This window comes from Echeneis naucrates, chromosome 15 (assembly GCF_900963305.1).
Source record: "Echeneis naucrates chromosome 15, fEcheNa1.1, whole genome shotgun sequence".
Lineage (NCBI taxonomy): Eukaryota > Metazoa > Chordata > Actinopteri > Carangiformes > Echeneidae > Echeneis > Echeneis naucrates.
Genome location: NC_042525.1, coordinates 8,015,041 through 8,026,747, shown reverse-complemented (window position 1 = coordinate 8,026,747; position 11,707 = coordinate 8,015,041). Strand labels below are relative to the sequence as shown.

At 46.3% G+C, this 11,707-nt stretch overlaps 2 protein-coding genes across 3 annotated transcripts; one reads left to right on the top strand and one right to left on the bottom strand.

Annotated features, from left to right (window-relative positions):
• Window positions 1-218: 218 nt before the first annotated feature.
• znf488 (zinc finger protein 488) lies at window positions 219-3,340 on the top strand. 2 transcript variants are annotated; one of them, XM_029521476.1, is made up of 4 exons: window positions 219-375; window positions 1,158-1,377; window positions 1,563-1,791; window positions 1,893-3,340. In XM_029521476.1, the coding sequence occupies exons 1-4, from the start codon at window positions 365-367 to the stop codon at window positions 2,969-2,971; spliced, it is 1,539 nt and encodes a 512-aa protein (XP_029377336.1). In that variant the 5' UTR covers window positions 219-364; the 3' UTR covers window positions 2,972-3,340. The 2 variants fall into 2 exon arrangements, with proteins under 2 accessions (XP_029377336.1, XP_029377337.1); XM_029521477.1 differs by lacking the exon at window positions 219-375 and adding an exon at window positions 870-936.
• A 2,712-nt stretch (window positions 3,341-6,052) lies between these two features.
• gdf10a (growth differentiation factor 10a) lies at window positions 6,053-9,924 on the bottom strand. The gene is made up of 3 exons (XM_029521499.1): window positions 9,696-9,924; window positions 7,230-8,362; window positions 6,053-7,077 (listed from the first exon to the last, which is right to left on the bottom strand). Exons 1-3 carry the CDS (start codon window positions 9,916-9,918, stop codon window positions 6,886-6,888), a joined length of 1,548 nt encoding a protein of 515 aa, XP_029377359.1. The 5' UTR covers window positions 9,919-9,924; the 3' UTR covers window positions 6,053-6,885.
• Between the last annotated feature and the right edge of the window lie 1,783 nt (window positions 9,925-11,707).

Sequence of the window (11,707 nt, the reverse complement as noted above, 5' to 3'; positions counted from 1 at the left end):
TTAACCCGATAATGGAATTTTAAAGAGCCCCAAATCTTCATTAGTGGTAGCATTGTCACTCCCCCCCCCCACCATTACCACCATGCCCAGGGCTGCAAATCTGACAAGAAAGAATTAGCCGAAGGACCATACTCGAAGCGTGCGCGCGCACATTTGCGTGGCCGCGCACGTGTTTATATCAGTGCGCCACGCTCCAGTGCGCTCCGTGAAGGGGATAAGTGGGAGTGGGAGAGGAGAGGCGACAGTACGGAGGAAGGTTCAGGCGGATAAGTAACTCATCACCAAGAAACGACGCGGCATCGTCACCGAGGTCCGCTGCACCAGCTGCAACTTGCTGCCACAAACATCCTGCTGCTGCTCCTCCATGTCCGGCGGGTGAGTCCGCATGCATCACTGTTAACACACTTCTGCCGCTGCACGGTTGCTGCTTTTCTTCTCCCCTCCGTCGTTACTCTCACCGGAAAAACTGGAATACACATACTGGCAAGGATTATTCTGCCGCGCTCAACTGTCATGTTTCCAGTATGAAACAGTAACGATCCGATACTTGGTTTTTATCGACCAGGGAGGTCGGGATCTGTAGACATCCAAGCTTTGTGCGGTGATATTCTTCATAAATGGGGGGGACGTGGAAGTCATCCTGCGCGCAGAGCAGGCAGTTGGGCTCCCCGGCAGATGGGGAGACAAAAGGAGAAACCGACTGAAAAACTGAGACAATGGACGTTAGAAATCATTTTGCCAGCGACGGGTGCACCTTCATCACAACTGGAGGTTTTCTTAGCTAATAGATTAAACGTATATGTATAAACCACTCTTTTACTTTTTTTTTTTTCAATTGTTATTTTGTTTGTTTGTTTTCGCCTTTCCAGCGTGTGTTTACAGCATCTGAATCCGCTGGGGCGGTCAGACCAGTGTTTTATATCAAGTCTCACTTTGGTAGGCTTATCGCTAATTTGCGTAAATGGCATTATTGTTATTTATTTATTTATTTATTATTATTATTATTATTATCAGCAATCGCATTTTCGCGATTTCAGACTAATTCCGTGCATCTTCAAATATTGTGACTTGAAATAATATTAATTCTGTTTCGTTTTAAACGCACATTCACTTGATTGGAAGTAATAATAACAAGCTGTTTCTTGTTTTTTTAACAGCCTAACGATGGATCACACTTTCCTGCCTCGGTCCATCTGGGCCGGTGATGGTAAATTCCTCCAGCATCCAGCGGATCTGTACAGCAGTGTCATAGTAACGCGCAGCATCCCTGCAGGCACGTGCTTCGGCCCATGTGTGCTCCAAAACACTTTCTATGACACCATCGCCTTCATAGCGCAGAAGTCCTGCGACAAGAGAGCGAAGTCATACGTGTTCAGGGTGAGTTCTGTGGCGAACTTTAAACATCTCACCGTAGACTAAAACGCAACGTACTCTCTTCTGTGCTATTCATAAAGCTGTTGTTTCGCTTAACGGTGTATTAAAAATAGCTAAGCTCTGATGATTCGGGGAATCCTGCGATATAAATTCAGCTGGAATAAAACGTCAGTGACTCCCGCCAACAGGTGGATCCCGAGGCCATGCGCAATTCTGCGCTGGTGCTGTCCTGGCTGTGGCTCATACAGGCTGCGCGCAACGCAGAGGAGCAGAACACAGAGGCCTTTCTGAAGGCCGGCCAGCTGTATGTGCGGACCACCCGGGACATCCGGCAGGACGAAGAGCTGCTGGTGTGGTACGACCAGGAGCTGTCTCACCTCCTCGGCTTCACGGACCCGACCGGAGCATCCAGTGAAGGTGAGGCCCAGGAAGCACCGCGGGCATCTTCCAACTGTCTTCTGACTGCACCGTGTTTGATGTGATTGTTTGTTTGTTTGTGTATTTGTCATCTCTTGCAGAGTTCAAATGCGGAAGGTGCAATCAGGTCTTCAAGAACGAGTATCCCTTCCTGGCCCACTGCCGCTTCCTGTGCACTCAGGTGAGGAGCGACCCCTGGAGCCGCGAGGTTTATGGACATAAACTGGAGATGAAGAGGCAGCACCGAGTCACCGACTTCCACAACATCGCCAGAGATTTGGAACACAAAAAACCCAACAGCAACGAGGACACCGAGGTTTCTCCCAAGAGGAGGAAATACGAGGAAGCAGTTCCTGCCAAGGGCCGGAAAACGGTTCTGTTAGAGAAAACAAACATTTCAAACGATGATAATATTTCACAGCTGGTTAGAGGATGCGAGCAGACCACGGGAGATGAGTCTTCCTCTGCGGGGAAGCAGAAAGCAGAGAGGGTCAAACTGGATCCCTTTACATGTAAGGACGATGCTTTCACGGAAGTGGATGAAGCCAAAGAGCCTTTTACGCACGACAGAGAAACAGCAGGAGAGAGCTCGGGGGTGCACTCGGGTGGCGGCAGCGCGTTTTCTCTGGTCCTGTCCAGCAGCCAGAGCGAGCAGAAAAGCGCTTTCTGCAAACCCAGTAAAAGAACTTCCCCTCTTGAACTCACCCGGACGCATCTGAGCAGCGCAACAACAGCCCCCTCTAGCCGCCTAGAGGAGATGCCCGATTCCTTTCCTTCCAGGACTGTAGTGGGATACAACAACTTGGTGGCCCCCGGCATCCTCAGCGGCGACTTACAAACTGTGCCGTCCCCGGTGGCGTTGAGCGGCGCTTTCCATTACGCGCCGGAGCACTGGAGCAGGAACGTCGGCTCCCAGCTGCAGACCACCTCCTCCCTGACTCTCCTCCCGCCCACCTTCACCTCCTTCGGCGTGTCGGTGCAGAACTGGTGCGCCAAATGCAATCTGTCCTTCCGCATGACCTCTGACCTCGTCTTCCACATGCGCTCCCACCACAAGAAGGAGTTCGCCGCGGAGTCCCAGGTGAGGAGGAGGAGGGAGGAGAAGCTCACCTGCCCGATCTGCCACGAATACTTCCGAGAGAGACACCACCTGTCCAGACACATGACATCCCATAACTGAGTCAAGAGACAGAGACGGAGAAAACCCCCTCTAGGTCTATTTATTTCCTTAATGATGCTCGTGTTTAACGTGTTTCTGCTCCAGATTAGATGTAAACGGGCGAATGTAGGTAAATGTAAGACGGACGGACCGGGACGCAGCAGCCTGTCCACTAGATGACGGTAGAGGACAGAGGGAAGCTGTCCTTCAGCCCTGTTTGGTAGATCGGTGATTGTTTCGTGCCTTATGGAGCTCAGGAGGGGGGAGACATCCGGAGGACAGCTCACGATTGTCATAAATATCTCCAATTCCCTTATTTATCAGCTTCTCTCTGTTCTGATCTGTGACTCAGTTTTGTTTGCACATTCAATTTGAAATCTAAAATGATGAGAATCGAAACAGACGTGTCAGTATTTTGTTTTTAATCTCACCATCATGTTGAAGTCAGTGTTTGTTTTCTACCCAATTTTCTCTTTTCTAACTTCAGGATTGTGTCACTCATAAATAGATAAAGCAAATACAGCAATAGCTGAAATACACAAATTAACAAGCTTTTGCTCAAAATACATATCAATGCAATATGAGTGAGTCATTTAAGAACAGGAGTGTTAAAGAACTGCAACAGGAAAACAACCAGGAGCTGATTTCCCATCTGGCCACTTGAAAAAAAAAAAAAAAAGAAAGGAAGAAATCATCAGCAGACCTGGATTGAGTCCACAGTCCCACCGCTTCAAATGTGTGATTATATGTTTCTCCACCATCAGTGAGCAGCTTAGATCCCATTCAGGTCAGACTCCGGACAGATGGACTTAAATGGCGGTCTCTGTTGCAGGTAAATGAGGCGGGAAGTTCATGGGAAAGTCAAGCCTGGACCCCTGTTCAGTCAGTCTGTAACGTAAGCAGGGACCAACCCCCCCCCTCCACACACACACACACACACACACACACACACAGGACTGTTGCTGACTTTTATTTGACTATAAGAGTTGACATGCCTCAGACATATGACACTATCAGCAGGTGCCTTTGAAGAGCTCTGAGAAATATCACAAATTTCTTTAATGCATGTTTTGCTTGTGATTATAATCAGAGATAATTTCTCATGTTTTATTACATGAGCCCACACAAGACATCAAACTGCACACAAGCACCCTACAAAAATATGGCTACAGCAGCAAATACTTCTGTTTGTTTATGCTCAGGTATCCAAAATAATACCTGTTCCAATTCTTATAATAACTTATTGGCAATATCGAAAAAATGTTTTCAATCCAAAACTGGTACGAAATTTTTTTCACTCTCAAATGGAAAACTCCTTTTGGCCAGAAATGATTAAATGAAAGATTAAGAGATGCTGTCTCAATTTATTTAAGCTACATCCTAATGAAGAGTGACACTACTTCTCTGACTCCAGGAACCCTGTGAGGAAAGAGCCAATCCAGCCCAGACACAGAAACTCCTCTGTCGTCTAATAATGGCTGTGTTGCTCTCCTTTAATTGAGCAGTCATCATGTGGAAAAACAAATATTGTTCTTGGTTCCACACTCGCCTCGTTTTTGGCTTTTAGGCCCGTTGGACTCTGAACACGAGCTGAGACTACTGTGGTTTTCTCTCGGCTGGAGCTGACCATTGTAAGTACTCTCCTGTGACTGAGATTGCGGTTGACATGGGGTTCACTCGGTAATAGCAGACTGTGGGTCGGGACTCTACGAGCCATCAGTCAGGAAATGAGGGGAAAAATATGAACCTGGATGTGCACAGTACGATTGGGCCAGCTTACTTTGAGGTTTAAAACTCTATTAATGTAAACATGATTTATAATAGCCCTAATTACAGTCATCATAATTTAAATTGGGGTGCGAGCTCATAAAGGGTGCGTTTGTCAAAGATTTCTAACTGCCGAACCTTTCCATTTGTTCAAAACAGAGAAACCTGAATCATGTGTTTGGAATTTGAGACATCTCTCTCCCCCATCATCTGTCTCGCTCCATCATCCCCAAACACAGATGAAAGATTATCTTTTTAGGATAATGATATACAACAGCAGCACACTTTCTTGTTGACCTCTGGGAGGTCTGCAGTGTGTATTTCTAAATTGACTACTGTGGCAAACACATTTGTATCTTGAAGATTCAAATTGGAAAATTCCAAAAATCATATTTAGCGATCTGAATGAGTGCTACATCTTTCTGTTGATCTCTGTCCAATACCTGATGAACTCTCGTTGGATTATCTGACTGTAAAACAGGAAATCTAGTCTCTGTATAGCTGATCAGCAAGGAAATGCTGTGAGGATGCCATGTATGTTTTTAGAGATCACAACAGCTGACTGACTCCATACACTGCGCCAAGTATGCGTGCCTGAGGACTTCGACATTTTTCCCTACCGCAATTAACAGCATAAAGGCTCAATCTTTCCTTTATTTCACCCAAATGGTTTCTGAATTTCTTTGTGTGAGACAAAATCACCGTCCAGTCGTGGCAAGCATCAAAGCGCTCTGTTGTAGCAAACAGATGTGTTGCTTAGGACAAAATAACCACAGAGTAATGGGTTAATAATCAAAAACTTCCCTCTGTCATTTCAATGCCAGCTTGACACAATGTTGAGGCACCATACGGGCCACCTCCTTTGTCCAGAGAATAAGAGTGACAAGCAGTTGAAGTGGCTGACATCATTGATCTGTAACCATCTACTTTATTTCAAGCCTCTTGGGGAAAATATGCTGCATATGGAAACGTTTAGCTTTTGACATGGCAGTGAAAGAGGACATGCACCATGTTTTGAAGTTCAAGTGACAAACGTCATCACAGCGCTGATGCAGAGTGGAGGCGTCAGTCACATTATTTGCTGGACAACAGATGCCCGAGTCTTTGGTGTGGGGTAATAATGGATTTAAGGGGCTGGAGGGGAATGTTTGAGTGCCACCTTCCTCCTTTTGTACTTAAGTATTATGGATCAGCGATGTCCAAAAAAAAAAAAAGAAAAAGTTCCCCCCATAAATCAAATGCAGTTTGAAAAACACCAATCCTTTATGAAAGAATAATATCCCAGCAAGAGCGTTGGATTAAATTACTTTTTATTCTAACTTACAGAGGGCTACCTTTTTTTTTATAATTTAAACAATACATGTAAAAATCAACATCTCATCTAAAATGTGGTAATACATAACCTAATAACCATGACAAATTATTTTTAATCAAGTTTCACATTCAAAATAGAAAAATATTTCTGGTTTAATTATAACATTCTTGGTGGGATGGTGAGTGTAAATGGATTCCAGATGCTCTCTATAATTCATCAGATGCTTCCTTTTTAAGACGCGCAGAGCAAGAACGTACAATAACCTTCTGTCTTGCAAACATGAGCATTACGTATATGTACACTGTGGTGTATCATTAGCTTCAAAGTAGGAACAGCATGACACAGTTTGTACAAACTGCAGAAATGTATTTCATAATCTCTTGCATGTATGTTGCTGTAAAGCTGTCCGGTGGCATAAAAGTCTTACATTTACAGGCTTTGAGTCTCCAGAAAAGACGAGCACAAACTCGCTGTGAAGTGCTTGGAAAACCAATATTCTGGGATGATAGGAAAACATCGTTTAAATGCTTCCGACCATAAAATGCTCAATATTATCTCAAATATATGACCAAAACAGCAGTGCCTCTTAAACATGAGCCCTGGCTATACATGTGGGGCTTTGTTCCTTTCTGCAGGGCAGACAGTAGACAATGTGTCTCTTCAACTCTGCTGCCACAGAGCAAAGAAGATGGAAGTGATTTCTCTAGAGCCCGTGTTCCCCAAGGAATAAGGACCACCAAAGTGACTTTTCAGTACTGAGTAAAGCACTCAACACACAGAGGTATGGTTCTGTCCCCATGAGTCCTATTTTCTGTTTCTCCTCCATCTGCGATGTTTTGCGCTCCTCCTCTTCCTATCTGCAGGAGCACGACTGGATGGACATATTTGGATAAACCTTGAGAACTGTGTTCCTGGATTCATCCTGGTAGAGCACAGCCAAGGGGCTCATCTTTTCTGGGACGCAGCAGGGCTCAGGAACCCCAGGTATGATCCCAACGGCTCGGACTATGCTCTGGATGGTGGCGTGGTTAGACGGCCTTGTCACCTGAGACAGTTGGAGTGGATGAGAGACATGTAAAACAGGAAACCAATAAACGGGAGATGCACAAAAAACTATAGTTACTCAATATAGCTTGCTAATCGAATTTTGAAATCAATTTATATGATGTAGAGTGATTAAGTTGGATGTATTCCTACCTTGGACATGGGAAAGCCACACGGACCAGCGCAGTAATAGGCTTCAAAGGCCTTTGGAGCTATGACCCATTCGCTCCAGCCAATATCTGCAAAATCCACTCGGAGGTTTCTCCTGGAGCAGCCTCTGTGCTGAGTGATGCTCCACTGCCTCCTCCTGGCGTTACGCATTGTTTGTTCATCAAAACTTAGGACAGGTGACGGATTATTCGAGCTCCCCTTCTGCCTTCTTCCATCCCTTTCCTCATTTCTCCGCTCATGCTTTCGTGCGTCGGTGACAGTCAGCAGTGTCTGACTGTCTTTGACTTTTTTCACAGCTGAATCTTTAGGTTTGAGCCCCGGTGGTGTTCGCTCTCCTTTGACAACAGGAATACCTTTCTCTGCTCCGTCTTCCTCTTGGCTCTTTCTCTTCTTCTCCTTCCTTGCTGTTTTAGGTTTGGGTTTGAGGTACCAAATGCTCTCCCACAGGTCGTCTTTTCTGTATCCGTCGGGCCTGTAGTCGACCTCAGGCAGCTCATTGTTGTGGATGGGCTCGGAGAGCAGAGCTGCTTCCCTCCTCACTCGCCCTTCGGACTCTGATGAGGAGGTGGGTTTGTGCAGCAGCTGAGAGGAATGTGACGGCTCTCCTCCTTCGCTGAGAGGGTCGTATCTCTGAAGGCTTGCAGCCACGCTGTTGGGCTCTGCCAGGGCTTGGTCATTAGCATACAGTAACAGGTATGGCAGGCTGTCAGCGGACAGCACCTCCTCTGATTTCCTCTGGTACTGCTGCTCTAAGTCCAACTCCAACGATAGCAGGAGGTGACCCTTGTCCCGTGCCTCCTTTATGACCTGGGTCACATCTTTCATCTGCCACACCCCTCTCCTGTGGGGGTGGAAGGTCACATTGCCTAGAAATGACCCCACTGACCCGGACTCAACCTCTGACCTGGAGGAGACAGAGCGAAGGAGCAGGCTGACGGACGGAGACGAGTGGATGGCTGAGGAACGACAGGATGGACCCTTGAAGCGTTTACAGAACCAGGGTTTCTGAGGAGGGCGCCAATCGAGCAGGAAGTGGAATGTGGCAGTGAGGATGACCTCTGAATCCTGGAGGGTGGTAAAGTTCAGTTGATACACCAGCCCGTGGTGGAAGGGGTCTGGAAAGACAATCAATCACTCAGTCAGTGCCAGTCAGGTGGACAATACTACAATTAAATTTGTTTTTCATGAATAAAGGGGCATGTTTGAAAACCAAAACTTGTTTTGAACAATTTCCATAAAAGTTTAGTCCACACATTAACAATTGGACATTTTGCAGCTCAGAAGTGTTTGTTTACTATAGCCAGGCTCTTAGACAACTACGTACACTCAGAGGCTAAAAGTATTTAGTTGACTGAACCATGAAATAAAACTATTTGATAATGAACGTCTTCATAAACAGGAAAGAATATGCAAAATTGCACCAAACAGATTCCAGCTAAACTATTAAAAGGACTATTAAACACTTTTTCTTTGTCAAGTGTTACACGACAGTTGTGTGGCTGGCAGGAGGCTGCATGCTTCGGTAGGATTTCAGAAGGTGCCCTTAAGAGGAACCAGACTCTGAGGATCCGGCTGGCAGGGGTGGAGCAGTGTGGGCAGAGAACTACATATTCATGATGAACATTAACTTCAACAGCAGAGTTATTGTTCATTGTACAAGAGTTCAGCGGAAGTATGGACTGACTCAAGAGATATACATTACCTTGGATTCAGCCTGCATATGGAAATGCTTACCTCAGTTTCTCTTAAAGCTTCCCCTAAGCCTAATACAGCCAGCACTGTCTGCCCAGACACCAAGACATAATCAACTGTTTTAACAGATCTTACATTGTTGTGAAAACTCTCTTACATCTCTCCTTAGATTACTCTCAGCCTCTGCAGTAAAAATACACACGTGTTATGATATGCCATCTGAGAACTATGTGGGATATAAATGTCTGAGTTATGTTTATAAAAACAGCATCAGACAGAGAGGTAGGACTGTGCTTTAAGCCCCTTGACTCCGGGACGTGGAGTCACACTTGTCCTGTAGCCATAACAGGAACACAGAAGCCACGACAGTGACCCTCTCTCTTTTAACTGTATTATCTGGGCATGGCTCGCATGCATTCTTGCGCACAGTGCGCGTCTGTACGCGGTAATTGGGCTGACTGCGTTCAGAGGGGGCACAGCTGCTGCAACAAACGCCGCGTCCACAACCATCCCATAATCATTTAAACACATTCTCAGACTGTTCCAAGACAATCCGACCTATTTAGAGTGTCTGACCGAGCCGTGGAGCCCCACTGGGCGCTGGCACTTTAACAACCATCTTCCGTGGAGCTCTGTGGATGCTCCTGACATGTGTATGACTTTGTTCATCTGATTACTGCTCCACATGATTTTTTTTCCCCATTTGGTTTTCAAAATGAAATCTGCATACATTGGAGCATCCCTGTGTTCACACACCTCGGCTGGCTCTGAAACTTCTGACAGTGTTGCCCTCCGTTAGCGGGTTTTCCCTGTTGTATTTCTCGTACAGTTTGTACATGTGCTGGGAGACTACGTCCCGATCCGGGTCCGGCGGAGCGCTGACGTCCTGCGCTCTCCCGGAGCCTCCCGCCAAGGTCCGGACCGACGCAGCACCCAGGAAACAGTTACACATCAGCAGGAACAGGTGCGAGGACATCATAGTCAGAGCTGCTGCTAAAGAGGTGAAACGAAAATTAAATCCAAGAGGCAAAGAATGCAAAGCAAAAGAAAAAAAAAACTATCCAAGGTGGACTTGGATCTTGGATGACGCGCCAAATCCAATCCAAATTAAAGAGCGGCTGTGCGTAAATGTTCCACCGCTCCTCTCTCTGTGCGCTCCGTGCTGGCTGAGCCGCCTCGCTCCTCCGTCTCTCTGTCAGAGAGAGAGAGAGGGGGGGGTGGTGGGGCTGGGGAGGGGGGTGGGGGGGACGTGGATGCTGAATGAGTTCGTCCGGCCAAGAGTTGGAGCTGCTACTTTTACACTTGCGCCTGTGAGAGCGCCAGAGGCTGGAGCGGCCGGAGGCGCTGACGTATACCGATGTCAGCCAACGAGGTCCCGGCTGAGCACACTGCCAGAAGCGGAGGTCATGATGCTGACCGCCTCTCTCTGTGATGATGAGGATGAGGATGGTGTGGTGATGACTTATGCAGGCCTGCATCGGTGCAGTGGCGGCATTGCTGCCTCAGTCCAACACCAGTCATTTGTTTCAGCAGACAAAGCCACTGTTCAAACTCAATAAACTCAGCTTTTTTCTTCACAGGCGAAGTAATTCCACCTCACAATTTCCAGTTCGCCACATTATTTCCAGTAACTGCCTCTGACATGCTCTCAGTCACACATAATTAGCATAGAAACACCTACAATAATAGTCTGGCCAACCACCCAAGGGCTATTGTTAGCAACAGCGATCCACACTTTGTACAGCAAGGTTGTGTGTGTCGGTGGTGGTGATGGTGTCTGTGCGTCTTTGTGTGTGGTAAGAGGTCAGAGTGTAGCTGTGAGATGAGACTTTTGAGGGAAGTTCTGTGATTTTATTCATGTCAAACAGCGCATGTCCTCTGCTGGCACCTCCAGGGTCAAACTGCAGTTTTTTTTGTGCATGTGTGTGTGCATACGAGTTGCATGCAGTGTGTGTCTCTGATGTCTGGAGTTCTGTACCAACAATGCTTGTTTTGTGGAAGTGGTGGTCTCCAGCAGGGAGGCTGTAACTAGCTGGGCCTCTCAGGTCACACTCTGCTACTACGTACACACACACTCACATGCACAGGCGCAAATACAACGCTACTTAGTACATTTCTGGCCCCCAAGGGCCCCACAGGATACCCCTTTTCCCTATATTCCACACCAGCGACAGGTCTTAAATTTGGACTGCTCTGGAGATGTGTTTGAAAGTGTGTGTGTGCTATGAAGGATTTGGTTTTGTTACAGCACACAAACACAGAAATGTGTCGCCTTTTCCCACACAATGCTGAATTATATTGTAGAAAAACAAAACATGATTAATCATTGTGGTTATTTATTTGAACACATGCAGGAAGGTTTTTCTTCTGATTAAGTGTCATCTTTCAAAAACACTGTGAGAAACCCGGTGATGATTTCAAGTGGCATTTGAGACTGTCCGTAAATCAAAACCCCTGGCTACACAAACGAAAACTGAATGATATACACTTGCTTCTTTTGAAGTAATAAAAATTGAAAACCAAACAATAACTCCCCAACAGAGAGCCACCACTCTGTTATTAACAAGCCATTTAGAACGCCTTGTCATTATGACCACATGGGAGTATTTTATTGCTGTTCTCTGAAGGAAGTAAACAAGGGGGCTTTTATTTTATACAGACCAAGAACTGAAAATCAACAACTGAACTACATGCAGGAGTTCATTCCAGGATGCTTCACTAAGTCTGAACACACCCAGCATGTGTCAGCAGAGAGAGATAGAGGGAGG